This window comes from Pollicipes pollicipes, unplaced genomic scaffold (assembly GCF_011947565.3).
Source record: "Pollicipes pollicipes isolate AB1234 unplaced genomic scaffold, Ppol_2.1 Scaffold_6138;HRSCAF=7277_pilon_pilon_pilon, whole genome shotgun sequence".
In the NCBI taxonomy this organism is placed as follows: domain Eukaryota; kingdom Metazoa; phylum Arthropoda; class Thecostraca; order Pollicipedomorpha; family Pollicipedidae; genus Pollicipes; species Pollicipes pollicipes.
The window spans coordinates 15,821,261-15,834,858 of record NW_023596818.1 but is presented as its reverse complement, the minus strand read 5'-3'; the positions used below and the strand labels follow the sequence as shown (position 1 = coordinate 15,834,858).

Sequence of the window (13,598 nt, the reverse complement as noted above, 5' to 3'; positions counted from 1 at the left end):
ATTTACGGAGCCCAACTTTCTGCCAAGGTTGAGCGAACTCGAACAGGTTGTTGATATTTGCCAAATGGGAGTGTGAAACTCCTGCTAACCTTACGAACCTGAAAAAGATTAGAAACAGGTTGGCTTCGTAAGGTAAATTGTTGTCGCATAGTAGTTGTTCTTATTTCGTAAGCTCCGTGGACGATATCAAGCCCTCTGAAACAGGCCATGGATTACAGTATTTCTCTATGTTGAGATATTAGATAAACCCATCGTCTACGCCGGCTGTTTTTCCATCATAATGCAATTTCAGTCACATCGGTCTCATTGGCCAAGAGTCACCTGATCCCATTTGCCACTTCCCCTGGACGAATTCCTGGTTCCGCCACCGAGGACCTCTAGTCCGCTTCTGCCTTAACACTCTAATCTGGGCTGCTTGGCCGAAGAAAGATCACTGCCACCCACTACCAACTGGCAGCGCATCAGACTTCATCGCATGCTCTTGACCACCAGCTGCAGCGGGACCACGCGGCGTGTCGGACACAACAGGGCCCGGGACCGGAGAACTCCAGCGACCAATCATCGAGTCAGACCCTTGTCTGGCACTCCTCGACTCCGTGGCAATAACTCATCCGCAGATAATGGCGCGGGCCGTGACTGCTGTCGCCGGAAGTATTGACTGCTACGGGCTTACTGACCAGAGCCAAGCATTTAATCGCTGAGAGTGACGGGCAAACCACCGAACGAAGAGCATGCCTTGCACGACAGCGTGTCCTAGGATTGCATTGTTGCGCTGACTTCACCAATAACAGAACATTAAACACGTAACAACTTAGCGGTAAACAATAGGAATGAACAGATGACTTGTCGGGTTTGGCCCACGGTAGAGAAAACTCGTAGCTTTTAACGTATTTTATTGAGCATAATACTGGAATACCTGCACATCACGGTAGCAAAAGTGCATGGCTGGCCGCCGGTCGGTCAGCCGAAGGGCGGTCGGCTCTTCTCGTCAGCACGGTGGCGGCTCGTCAGGTTTGTCTGGCACGAGCCAGAACCATCCATCGCGGATTTCCAGTGCTCTATGTCCCGCAATATACAAGTTCCAAGACGTGCGTTCCTTGCGGATCGCCGCGGCACTCGAAAAGGCTGCAGCAACAGCGCGAAGCGGGTACCCGCTCGTCGATCGCTCCTGACGCATTTGCACTGTGTTAGCGACGCACAACACCGGCGGATACATGGCACAAACACTGGGACACACACACACACACCTATTATCACATGGCTCCTGCAGCTACCGTCCGCGGGCGTCGTTCGATTCGCGCAACGCGCTACGCGCGACGAGTGGCACGGAAACCCAGTTCGCGCAGCCACGAGTGCTGCCACCTATCTTCTTTTGGAGCGGCTCGGGGAGTTACCTCGCGACAGCACTTCACTGGAGCCACCCAGCCGTTGTTTGGCACCCTCGCGCTCACGATCAGTTCAGATGCAACTCCCGCCATGGAGACTGCGGCTCCGCACGTGGAGGCGAGCACCAGCCGAGGGGTCTCGTCTAGGCCATGCAGATGTTCTTCCAAAGGTGTCGCTTTTTCTGGAACCGTCGGCGGCCGTGCGGGTGCAGCGAAATAATGCCGGAGTCGTAGGGCCCCGGCTTCCCGTGAAACTTGTAGCCGTGGGAGGAGAATATGTCTGCAAAGGCAAACTGCCGTCAGTAATATGAACATGTCCGCACGTTTCACTGACTTGCATTACCCTAAGTGTCTCGCTTTCCAATTGCACGTACGAAATGCAAAATGCACGTGCGGTCACAGATGCGCCCATCACCCACGGGCACTGACAGCGAGATGGGTTTCGTATTCCCCTTTTTTACCGCAACAGGGGAAATAAGTTACTTCTGCCGACCCACACCGGACAAAATCCAACCAAGACATATAAATTTGGCCTCAGGCACGCGTGCCGTACCGGTGACGTCACGTGCCGGTCGTGTCGACTGATGATGACAATGCCCACTAGTGGTGATGATGTACTCATTCCCACTGGCAGTACTGACCCATGACTGCACCCATTAATGTTGCTGACGGTATTCACTGGTGGTGATGCCGATCCCATTCCCACTGGCTGTACTGACCCATGACTGCACCCATTAATGGTGCTGACGGTACTCACTGGTGGTGATGACGGTGCGCGGCTCGAACTCGTCGTCCTCCCAGGTGCGCATCTCGGCCAGGTACCGCTCGGCCAGGTACGTGAACACCTGGCTCACGTTCAGGTCCTCCTTCACGGAGGTGCGGTACAGACGCACCTTCAGTTCGCGCGCCAGCGCCTCCGCCTCCTCGCTGCCAACACACGTCCGTCAATACACATCCTTTAGTCGACTCACTCTCTCTACACGGCTGTAACAAGGCGCGTTGTGTCAGGTGCGAAACAAAATGTGATCAGAAAGTGCATTACAGGCTTGACGCTTGCGGGGATGGCACACAACCATGCACGTAGATGAAAGATTTGCTCGGGTTTTGCGTCAACGACTTGTGATTATCTATGCATCCCTGTAACGTGCACAAATGATGGTGTCATGTGCTTGCCGTTTTGACGCAATTTAATCGTAGCTAACGACGGTTGTCTGCAGGAAAAGTCCCACGTGCATATGACCCGGTCCCCTGCTTGTCATAGTGCAATGGTCAAGCCCCAGAGCACTTACGCGTCGATGGTGGCGCGGTCGATGAGGTCGATTTTGTTCTGGACGAGCACCATCGGGATCGAGCCACACTCATCCTCCACCTGAAAGCAACCAGCCCACGTCACTACATCAGTGACGTCATCGAACATGTCATCAGACAACGCCCCTACATCTTCTGAGGAGTACTACACATCACTAAATCGCTGATGTAATTGAAGGTATCCGTGAGGTGCACTTGTTCCCGAACTGTTACCCGCCGCTGTTGTCAACGAATTACTGACTTCATCATGTGATAAATCAAGTTCGGTTTGGAAATTATCTGACAACTGCTTGTAAAATAAGTGCAATCTTATGACCTAGCCCAAGGGAATTATCGATGGACGAGACACTACCCAGCACTAAGTGTGGAATCTATTTCCCACACACCAGCCTCTGTGTTTCCCTTCGGCCTTTCTGTCATTCCACAGACGGCTTATCATTGAAGGGACGAAAAAGCTGGCCCCGCACCACACCATCAGTGGTCCCCCTCCAGCATCCGCCTAAGACACGATTAAAGATCCGTTCTCCCACCCTCCAGGCCACATATCGACTAGTTAAGCGGTTATTCATTTGTGTTGACTGAAGAGTTTTAACTTAGGTGTATAGCTACCTACTTTGATTGTGAACAGTGCTACCAAAGGCCCAATAGCTTTGCCAAGCAAAGTTATCACCAGTGCTTGTGCTTCCTACCTCATTAAATGAGATGTCCAAACACATTCTGCACATCTGCAGGCTAAACATTTTTTGCATATCGGCCTCTCAGTGAGTGTAATATCTTCTGAACGTCACCTGAGCGTCGCGATAACCTAACCGCCTCTTAGCTTTCATCGCACCTCTGTGCTTGCTCGTCATGCACATAATTACAAACATGGCCTATAAAGCTGCGATGCTTGATGGCACCACATCCGCAGTTGTGTGATGTGGTGCCATCATGCGTTTATTGGATAAAGTCCAGCGCGATGTGGTGTCACCACGCTGATTGGATAATGACCAGATCTGGCTATTTCAATGATCTCCCCGAATATCTCCATCCACTTTTGCCAAGCGATAAGCACTAAAGTGCTGGCTCCGCGCAGCCACGGCCGCATTAAAGCCCAGAGTAATGCCCAGTAATCGGAGGGGCATCGCACCGACCTCCTCAGCCAGGTTAGAGCGCGGCGCGTCTCCTCTCCATTCATCACGACCACGGGGCCCGTTTCTATTGACCGTCCGTGCGTCTGGAAAATGTAATGACATGGCGGGGAACGCTCCATCATGCGCAGATTGTTTTCCAGGAGGGCGCAGTGCTCGTCTGCCGGGTGAGTCCACGGAGCTGGGAAGACGGGACAGGACGAGTGCGAAGTAGGACTGCTCCCAGCGAGGGTACGCTGGGAGAGAAGGAAGGCGCCCTGCCATCCGATGCCTGCTCACCGCATCGGCATCGGCGTCGGCCACAGGGTTGTGCTTGTGGGAGGCCGCGGGTGACGAGATTTGCGCGATTCTTGTCGATGAATAGGGAGAGCGGAACGCGAGGCCAGGCAATCTGTTGGAGACTGCATCGCGCATGAGACTTAAGCCGTCCTCGTTCGAGGCGCGTGGGCACCGGGGGCACACGCTGACGTCACCTCAAGCTGAGATGGCAGCGCCGCTCCGGCGATGTGGATGACTCCGCTGGTGGATTTCGATAACTCCACTGGCGGATTTGGAGGACTCTACTGACGAATGTGAATGGCTCCACTGGCGGATTTGTGGATGACTCCACTGGCGAAATGGACGACTCCACTGACCAACGTGAATCCCTCCACTGGCGGATGTGGATGGACTCCACTGGCGAATGTGGATGACGCTACCGTCGGAGTGTTCTGCCACACGACGCCGTAATCTGTCCGACCTTGCGAGAGCACCCTCTCCCGTCTGAAGACATGCACCAGCTGACCGCGAGAGGATTAGACTGATTATGCGCGCCGCCGCCTGGCGGCCTGCGCGCCGTTTTACAAACCTACTTTCCTCCGGATTTCCGTCGATTGGGAGATGCGGGCTGGCTGCGCCCGGCGGGCGCGGATCGGGTCAGTGTGGGTCAGCGCGATCGGATCGGCCCGTCGGCCAGCGCTGATGGATCGCACGAGCCGGACCGCCCGGGACAATTTGTGAAAGGGCGGCCCGGGTTAAGGTCGTGTGGCGGCCCGATGGTGATTGATGGGTGTGAGGTAACAGCTGACGTTGAGCCGAGGAAGATACATTGCGGAGCCATGTGCGATATCTGCAGCGAATCAGGCGATCAGCCTCAGAGTAACGCAAGTTGTTAAGTGCATTTGTGAGTAACATGTACTTAGATAAGACAGTACCAATAGTCCTATTCCTCGAAAACATTTAGAAAAGTGGTAAGATTGATGCATTGATAATTCAGCTACATGCCTTTTGGAGACGGAAAACTCAGATATATTCTTTTGACATCGCCTTTTTCGTTTCGAAAAAGACAACTAGCCAGAAGACTGATGCATCTATTTCCCCCTTCTCCTGGTTATTCTACGAGGAATAAGGCTATAAGTACTGTCATATCAATCAGCCTTCGTACAGCGTTTTGCACTAAATCGAGGCCGTGCGACGCGTTGGCTCTAGAACAAAGCAGTGTCCCTTTATTGTTGCCTTAGTTTTTGACATCAACACCGCAACGCCAAGTTTCAGACCTCTTCATGTGTAATGCTACCGTAGCGCGGGTGCATGTTGATAATTTACCATAGGATCAGCTCACAGACACAACACCACAACAAACTTTTGGCTGAGCTTAGTGCGCTGCATCCTTCTGACTATGTTATCGATTTAGGGACTTGGCACACCGGCGTTGGTGACAGTTGGATGCAATCCATGCACCTTAAGTCTGGGCCCATAAATCAAGTCAAATGTCATGCAGACAGCATCGATATTCACTGCTCATGCTGCATCAAATGCCGCACTGCTGAACTGCACTGCCGCATCGACTGCCGCTCAAGTGGTCACAGATCACGGGGATCCCGACAGGGCACTGAACACTTGCATCGTCATGATCCACTTAGCGTCACCTTGGGCGGCTGGCGTCTGCATTGTCGGCATGCTCCAGCTCATCGGCCTTCCCGTCCAATAGCGGGCGATGGCCTTTGTGGACTGCTGCCGGCCCATCGCGGGGGTGTCACGACCAGCTGCTGCAGTCGTGAATCGCAACCCGCCTTTTCATGGTCGCCGAGACTTGGCGGTTTGCATGGATAGTCATGCTAGGAAAGAGATGCTTGTAGCGCTTTTCTGGAGACTATGTTAGCCATGTGCTGGTAGCGAAGGCTTGCCGTATGTTCGCCTGAGCTGTAATTTGTGCTTTCCTCTACTATTTGGTACAAAAACACAATCAGCGACGGCCGGCATCGACGACGGCAAAACACATCGCGAGACAGAATTTCTTTACGTGAACAAACGTACAACAGAGGCACCAAAAGCTACAGTATGTGTCAACGGAACGAATCAAACCGTGTATAAAGAGAAACACAATCGCAGCCCACTGGCACACAGCGTCTTCCGGATGGTGAGAACGCCGTCCGGCAGCGAGAATGCCGTCCGGTAGCAAGAACTCTGCCCGGCGGTGAAAATTCCGCCCGGCAGTGATACCACCACCCGGCAGTGAGAACGGTGCCCTATAGCAGGAGCACCTGCCCGGCGGTGAGGACGCCGCCCGGCAGTGAGAACGATGCTCGACAGCGGGAACGCCTGCCCGGCAGTGAGAACGGTGCCCGATAGCAGGAGCGTCTGCCCGATGGTGAGAACGCCACCCGGCAGTGAGAACGTTGCTCGACAGCGGGAACGCCTGCCCGGCAGTGAGAGCTTCACCCAGAGGTGAGAACGACGCTCGACAGCGAGAATGCCACCAAGCAGTGAGAACAACGTCCAGCAGTGAGAACGCCGCCCAGCAGTGAGAAAGTCACCCGGCAGTGAGAACGTCGCCCGGAAGTGCGCGGGCGCCGCAGACCGCGCCACAAAGGCGCCGCGAGCGCCATTATCCAGCCGCGGAGAGCGGTCCACCGTGCCGACCCTCGGCTCACGTGCCTGTCATCTGGCCCCCGGCGGCCGTCGTCCCGCTCGGGCCGAGGAACGCCCTGGCGATCCGCCACCAGCCGGGGTCACGGACCACGGCCGGGTCACAGCAGGGTGGTGTGCGGGACTGGGGTCACGGACCACGGCCGGGTCACAGCAGGGTGGTGTGCAGGACTGGGGGCGTGGACCTCTGCTGGAGTCAAGACAGGGTGGTGTGCAGGACCGGGGGCGTGGACTTCTGCTGGAGTCACGGCAGGGTGGTGTGCAGGACCGGGGCGTGACATGCGATCGGTGCGTATATTTGGGACTGGAACCAAGCTGGGTGTTCTGGGTAGATCCACCGGGTTGGGACATGCTATTTGTTTTTGTAGTTTTGCGCAGTGAACCACGATATTTTGTGTACCTGCTGCACTTTTACGCAACTGGTTTTGGCATAAGCGCCTTTGCTATCTCTTGGAAATTTGTGTCGCCGAAATACACGAAGAAAGAACGTTGCCAGCACTGGGGGAGAGCATACGAACCGCGCTGTGTGACCGCTTGCTCACCTTCTTCTTCCAGTGTCGGACGGCCTGGAAGGAGGCGCGGTCCACCGTGGAGAACGTGAGCACGCAGGCCTGCGCGCCCCGGTAGTACGCCTTAGTGATGGCGTCAAACTCCTCCTGACCGGCCGTGTCCCAGAGCATCAGCCGCACCGGGTCATCGTACACCCTGAAACAGGAGCACGGGGTCTACACTCTGTGTCAGCCTCCTGACCGGCTGTGTCCCAGAGCATCAGCCGCACCGGATCATCGTACACCCTGAAACAGGAGCACGAGGTCTTTCTACACTCTGTGTCAGCCTCCTGACCGGCCGTGTCCCAGAGCATCAGCCGCACCGGGTCATCGTACACCCTGAAACAGGAGCACGGGGTCTTTCTACACTCTGTGTCAGCCTCCTGACCGGCTGTGTCCCAGAGCATCAGCCGCACCGAGTCATCGTACACCCTGAAACAGGCGCACGGGATCTTTCTACACTATGTGTCAGGAACACAAGTCATGTGCACTTTATATCAGGAACACAGGGAAGTTGCACGCTTCGCAGCAGGGACACGAGGTCAATGTGCATTCTGCAACAATTACATTAAGTATTCGGATGTCCAGCGAGGCAGGCAGAGAATGATATCACACCATGCAACAGGAACACGCAGTTTTTCCCTGCAACATGGACATCGGGTCATTACACACTACGCATCAGAGGCCGGAAAAATGGAGTCTTTCTACACCGTGCAACAGGAGACCAGCGTTATTTTGCACTCTGTGGCATAAGGAGAGGGTAGTTTCACACCCGCGAAAGGAGTACTGGGTCAGTGTGCACCTAGCGATAGAGGCGTTGTCGCTGTCCATTCCACACATTATGAGTCAGGTCATCGCACACCCCACAGCGTGCGTGGTGACTAAGGCCCCCCATGCACGAGAATACTGAAGGCATGGCTGGCCTTCCGAGCTGCACAGGTCAGAAGGGAAACACTGTGAACATGTCTCTTGCTATAAATATGGGAAGAAATCGGATCGTGGCCCATTACATCAAGTTTCATTAGAAAGGTAGATCCATCGTAATCAATTAAAAGCTCTCGCGCTCTCTTAAAAAACATCTGCACTGTCATCGCACTGAAATCCCTGAGACTTAAACACTCCTCTTACAATTTAACGCACCATCGGTAGCCTATTACTGACGATGTTTGACTTGCCTTTGTCGTTAGGCTGTTTTTATGGGAGAAATCCCCACCGGCATCGTGACCGACCCCACGTTTGTTTCATGCGGCGAGCAGTCGTGACCAGGCAGTTAACAGTTACGATTAAGCAGCCCCCATGTTTTCAAAGCCTGGTGACCCTGCGATACCCTCCATCAAATATTTTGTCTGATCACTTCCCTGGCTGTCGATGTTCTGTTCGTGCCGTCAGTTTTATGCACTAAATTGCGTCGTTAAATAGCCTGTTTGCCCAACCAGTTTGGAAAGTGCACAGCATGCGGTGTTTTCAAATCGATAAGGCAAACGGATCATGAACACAAGTCAAAAGACCAGATTTCCCATGGTCTACAGCATCTGATTGCACATATCGCCGGCATTGCAAAGGCTTCTCATCCCTGCTGAACAGTGCTACTTGCAAAATAGAGGTGATTTCCTCCCACTGTGAGGATAGCTTATAAAGGAACACAAATTGAGCATTTCAAAGTTTCTGTTACGCTACTTTCCTTCCTCCTGTTTTTGTCTAAATTTACATACGTGAGAAGTGGTATGATGGACATCTACCCGCCACTGAGCGAAAACATGCTTGCAGATTCAGTTGACAATCACGGGTCGTCACTAAAATATCTGATTATCACCGAGAAATCGGTGACATGCACCGTCCTGTAACGCATCGGGCGGATCGGGGCCGATCGCTATGCAGCAGTGACGATGGCCGGACAACACCGAGCCAGCACACAGTGTCGCCGGACGACCGCAGCCATCCATCCGGAACGGGAGGTCAACGCCTGAGACACCTCGCTCTCTAAGTCGGAACGTGCGGCCCATCCACGAACGGCGGCCGGCCACCGGGGTCTGAGGTCGTTTGGCTGGCGACTGAGGCCATTTGACCGGGGACTATGGGTATTTGACCGGAGGCTTAGAGCACTTGGCCGGGGATTAAGAGCAGTTGACCGGGGACTGTGGGCATTTGACCGGAGACTTAGAGCACTTGACCGGGGATTAAGAGCAGTTGACCGGGGACTGAGGGCATTTGACCGGGGACGGGGGTCAGTTGACCAGGGACTGAATACAGTTGACCGGGGACTGAGGGCAGTTGACCGGGGACTAAGAGCATTTAACCGGGGACTCAGGGCAGTTGACCGGGGAATGAGGACATCTGACCGGGGACTGACGGCACTTGACCGAGGACTGAGAGCGTTTGAACGGACCTTCTGCAGAGTTGGTGGAGCCCCTGAGTCCATCGAAATCCAGTGGAGACTATCATATCCACCTGGGAGCCGACAGAAGTCCATCTGAGCCCAGCAGAGTCGGCTCTGAGCCAAACGGGGCCCAGTGAAATCCAGCGAAGTCATCATTAAGCTCACTCAAGCCCAATGAAGCCCAAAAGGGCCAGTCACTGAGGTCACATGAACTCGGTGATGCTCGGCAGTGCCGCCCTGCTCCGACCGCACCGGAGGTCAACGGGACCCCATGGAGCCATCTCTGAGCCGGCCAGGGCCCAGTGGGGCCCAGCAGAGCCACCCCAGAGCCCACCGAGCCCAGAACAGTCCACCGGAGCGCGGCGGGACGTCCGCCACCTTGCTGCGGACGGCCGTCCCGCTCGGTCTGGGGGAGCCCGGGCCGGGCCGGCCAGCGGCGGTGGGACGGCGCGGCGCCAGCGCGGCTGACTGATCGCCGCGCAGCCGGCCGCTCCCGACGCCGACAGCCGCCTTTCACCGGACTGAATGCCGGAATGGCTGTTTGTTTTCCAGCCGGGGAGTGCGATTGATACGGTATAAACGTCGCGGGTCGGCGGCCCGGCGACGGGCGGCCACGGCTTTACGACTGGGGGTCAGGGACAGTTGGACGGAGTATCGACGACGATATCTTCTGAGTCTGCCCTGCGCGTTCGCTGCTGGCTGCGCTGGTCCCGTGCTGTATGTGCCACCGCCGTGGAGAACGGTTTAAGTAGATGCACCTTGAACGACTTCTGGGACGTTCTAGAGCAGATAATTATTTCATGGAATATCCGGTAATCGCAGGCAATAACACACTTGGACTGCATTACCAGCCGTATGGTTTGCTAAGCAGAATGAAAATGACTTTCCCATCTCTATCAGAATAACGCTTTCTGTGATCACACCGATGTATACATGTGCTGTTTTTTTCCTTTAAATGTGTGCAAGAAGCCAGGAACCAGTCACGATACCGCTAGTTAGCTCGTCCATAAAAACGCCGAAGCTGAATTTTGCACATCACGCTGCGATGCAAAGATTTCACGCCCGGCTCTGGCATGTCCGTAAACATCCGGCGGTTCTCAGCGCCTACATCTGGCATAATCCCAAACATCACACCTTGCTATACTGCGGGGCCGTGTCGATCTTTCGGGGAATGTCATCTCAAGGTCGAGGGACAGGTCGGTCCGCGGCAGCGGTATGTTTACAGTCCGCACAGCAATGTGCAGGAAAGCTGGGTGAGGTTCTTGACCTTACTTTCCTGAGGTAACCAGAACCGGACAATGGGATTTAATGTAAGAGCCGATGAAGGTCATACTGAACTTTTTCCGCTTCCGATTACAAAAGTTCGTTCCTTTCTAACCAGTTCCCTGAGCTCAGAGTCGGAAATTCAAATTCTACATCAATGGAAACGAGAGAAGGCGATTTCAGACGCCGCAGATATGATCAATAGCACGTGCTGACGCACCGCCACTCATCGCGTGATCATCCACCGGCAGCTACGCATGCCAATGCACTTAGACAATGGCATGGACTTGAGCAGCCGTGTATAGGGGCGACGTGTCCCATCCACACAAGAATCTGAAAGTTTGTCTTCCTGGGATGAAGACATCAGCGATGCGTGGTCGAATATCCAAATCTTTCCGATTCGTGAGTATAGTTTGAACCCTGGGTGGGTCCCTAGACTTTGAGGGATACTATGGTTTTTGACAGATTCTCATCCATCTTTAACAAGCACAAGACAATAATTACTGTACGAGCTTATCTCTTGGGGAATAGAGATATCGGTCGGATCAGACATCAAGCTAAATGCATTGTGACGCATCTCCATATCAAACGAGTATATTATGCATCATTTCTGCTTTGATGTGATTCAATTCAACCTTGTCCAACTCATAAATATTTGCTAAACGCTGTCATGAACTCTTCACTAAGTTTCATGGCTGCAATTATTCCCCATGACTTTGATTTCCGAACATCCAGCCTTCAGTCACTGGTGAAGTAATTTTTGAACACACGAGACATGTGATTAGGTTCATGTTTCTCTCGCCTGGGCGTTGCTTATGCGGGTGTGCATAGACTTTTCGCCCGATGTAGGTACTGATGAGCTGGCTTCATTATTAGCAAGGCACTTAGAAAAGACGACCACAATTAGCCCTGGAATTGATTACGTCCAACCTGGGGCATCTGCTCACGGCATTAAATGATCAATAACACTGGCACATACATGGGGTATTGATCGATAGACGTCCATTTAGCCTCACTTGAGTTGTTTTTTTCCGACACTATTTACAACAACCGCCGACGCAACACTGCAGAAACGAAAGAAACCTCAGTTCTGAAAATCCCCCAGCGCAGGTGCTGAGCACGAGGCACTCACAAAATAGTCCTGGTGCCAGCCTGACTTAAACCGCGCGACTGTCCCGCCAAGCCGCGCACCTGTCCCGCCAAACTGCGCGACTGTTCGACCAAACCGTGCGACTGCTCCGACAAAGCGCGCACCTGTCGCGACAAAGCGCGCGCCCTGGCGGGCCGTCGTGGCTGGACGACGGTCCCCGAGACGGTACCTTGACACGCTTCGGCGACCGGGCCGACGGCGGAACGGAAGGCCGGTCACGACGCCTGGCCACGCGCGCACATTCATGTTCCGGGCGTCATCACGAGCCGGGTGTTATCCGGGCAATCGCCGGCGTCGGCTCATTGTCAGTTCCCGGGATGACACCAGTGAGTGCCTGAGCCGAGACGGACGTGCTCACGGGCGGCGCACAGGGATGTTCGGAGGGATGCCTCGCGGCAGAGCGGGACACAATGCGTGCTTCTCGCTCGGGTAACTGCATCTAACTGTTTTGAGAACCGCTTTGCTTGTGACCCTTGGGCAGCATTAGGCGGCTCGGAATGCTTTATGGGTGCTCTTCAAGATGCGGGCGGCGTAAACATACCACGAGCGCTTGACATATGCACCTCAGACTCGTGGCAAGGAGCGTTTAGATGACTTGAACAGTGACCACAAACATACCTCATCAGGAACAGGGACGAATGATGCTTTGGGCTGGCTCATTTGAAACGCTTTACGGAACGAATACGCTCATGGGGATAGATCAGTTGAGATAAGCCTCCCAGAAATGGAAAAGCTCATTTACCTCCAGAAATTTTCTTCGGAAGGAAACGGGCCATCCTTGCTGCCATTGTTTGGCGTTAGTTTTCTGTTATCTTCACGTAGCGAGAACATGTCTGCCGAATTCCTATCGCACTCTTGAAACTGAGCATAATTGTGAAAATGTATGACTTCATGCACAGCGTCATCCTCGGACCAAGTACGGTCAGTGAGTACGTAAGCCGATCAAATTCTATACAAGACAGCAGCCTGTTGTCGCTGTGCTTTGTGATTTCATCCCGCATCCCCCAACTGTCGGAATCCTCTTGTTAACAGTGCAGTCAATCCTGCCGGTCACGACCGACTCACGACCGAGTCACGACCGAGTCACGACTCGTATGCACGACCGGCCGGGTGGCACGGCCGTCACGCCGTCTTGTGAATGCCCCACCGCTGGACGCAGCGGAGCGGACTGCTAACAGCCGGGCCACCGGGGCAGGAGTGCGGCGAGCGGTGAACGCTTGCTGGTGGGTGGTTAGCAGTGGAGTACACAGGGATTGTGACCGCGCAGAATCCGTTCGTCTGGCTCTAGCCGTGATGCGTGATGCAGGCCTGACCGAGCATAACGGAGCGTAACGTCCGAGCAATTAGACGACGATGGCCGACTCTAGTGGCACAGCGGGCGTACATCTTCGTTCACATGGCGGAGTGTTCGTGTGCACATGTGTGTTAATATGCGTGTTTTTGTTTTTGACAGCATTGGCCGATTGCCTTCCAGATCGACAAAAACTCGAAACTCTTTCTGACATTAACAATAATATTCCTAGAAACTTA

The 13,598-nt window shown here is 54.1% G+C and overlaps 1 protein-coding gene across 1 annotated transcript in view; it reads right to left on the bottom strand.

The window, feature by feature from the left end:
• Positions 1 to 876: 876 nt before the first annotated feature.
• LOC119106267 (ras-related protein Rab-23) overlaps positions 877 to 13,598 on the bottom strand; it is a 38,366-nt gene continuing 25,644 nt past the window's right edge. The window contains exons 4-7 of the mRNA XM_037229883.1: positions 7,273 to 7,435; positions 2,675 to 2,754; positions 2,143 to 2,312; positions 877 to 1,665 (exon numbers count right to left, since the gene is read on the bottom strand). Of these exons, the coding sequence (XP_037085778.1) occupies positions 1,529 to 1,665; positions 2,143 to 2,312; positions 2,675 to 2,754; positions 7,273 to 7,435 (550 nt within the window). The 3' untranslated portion in view covers positions 877 to 1,528. The remainder of the gene's footprint in view (positions 1,666 to 2,142; positions 2,313 to 2,674; positions 2,755 to 7,272; positions 7,436 to 13,598) is intronic.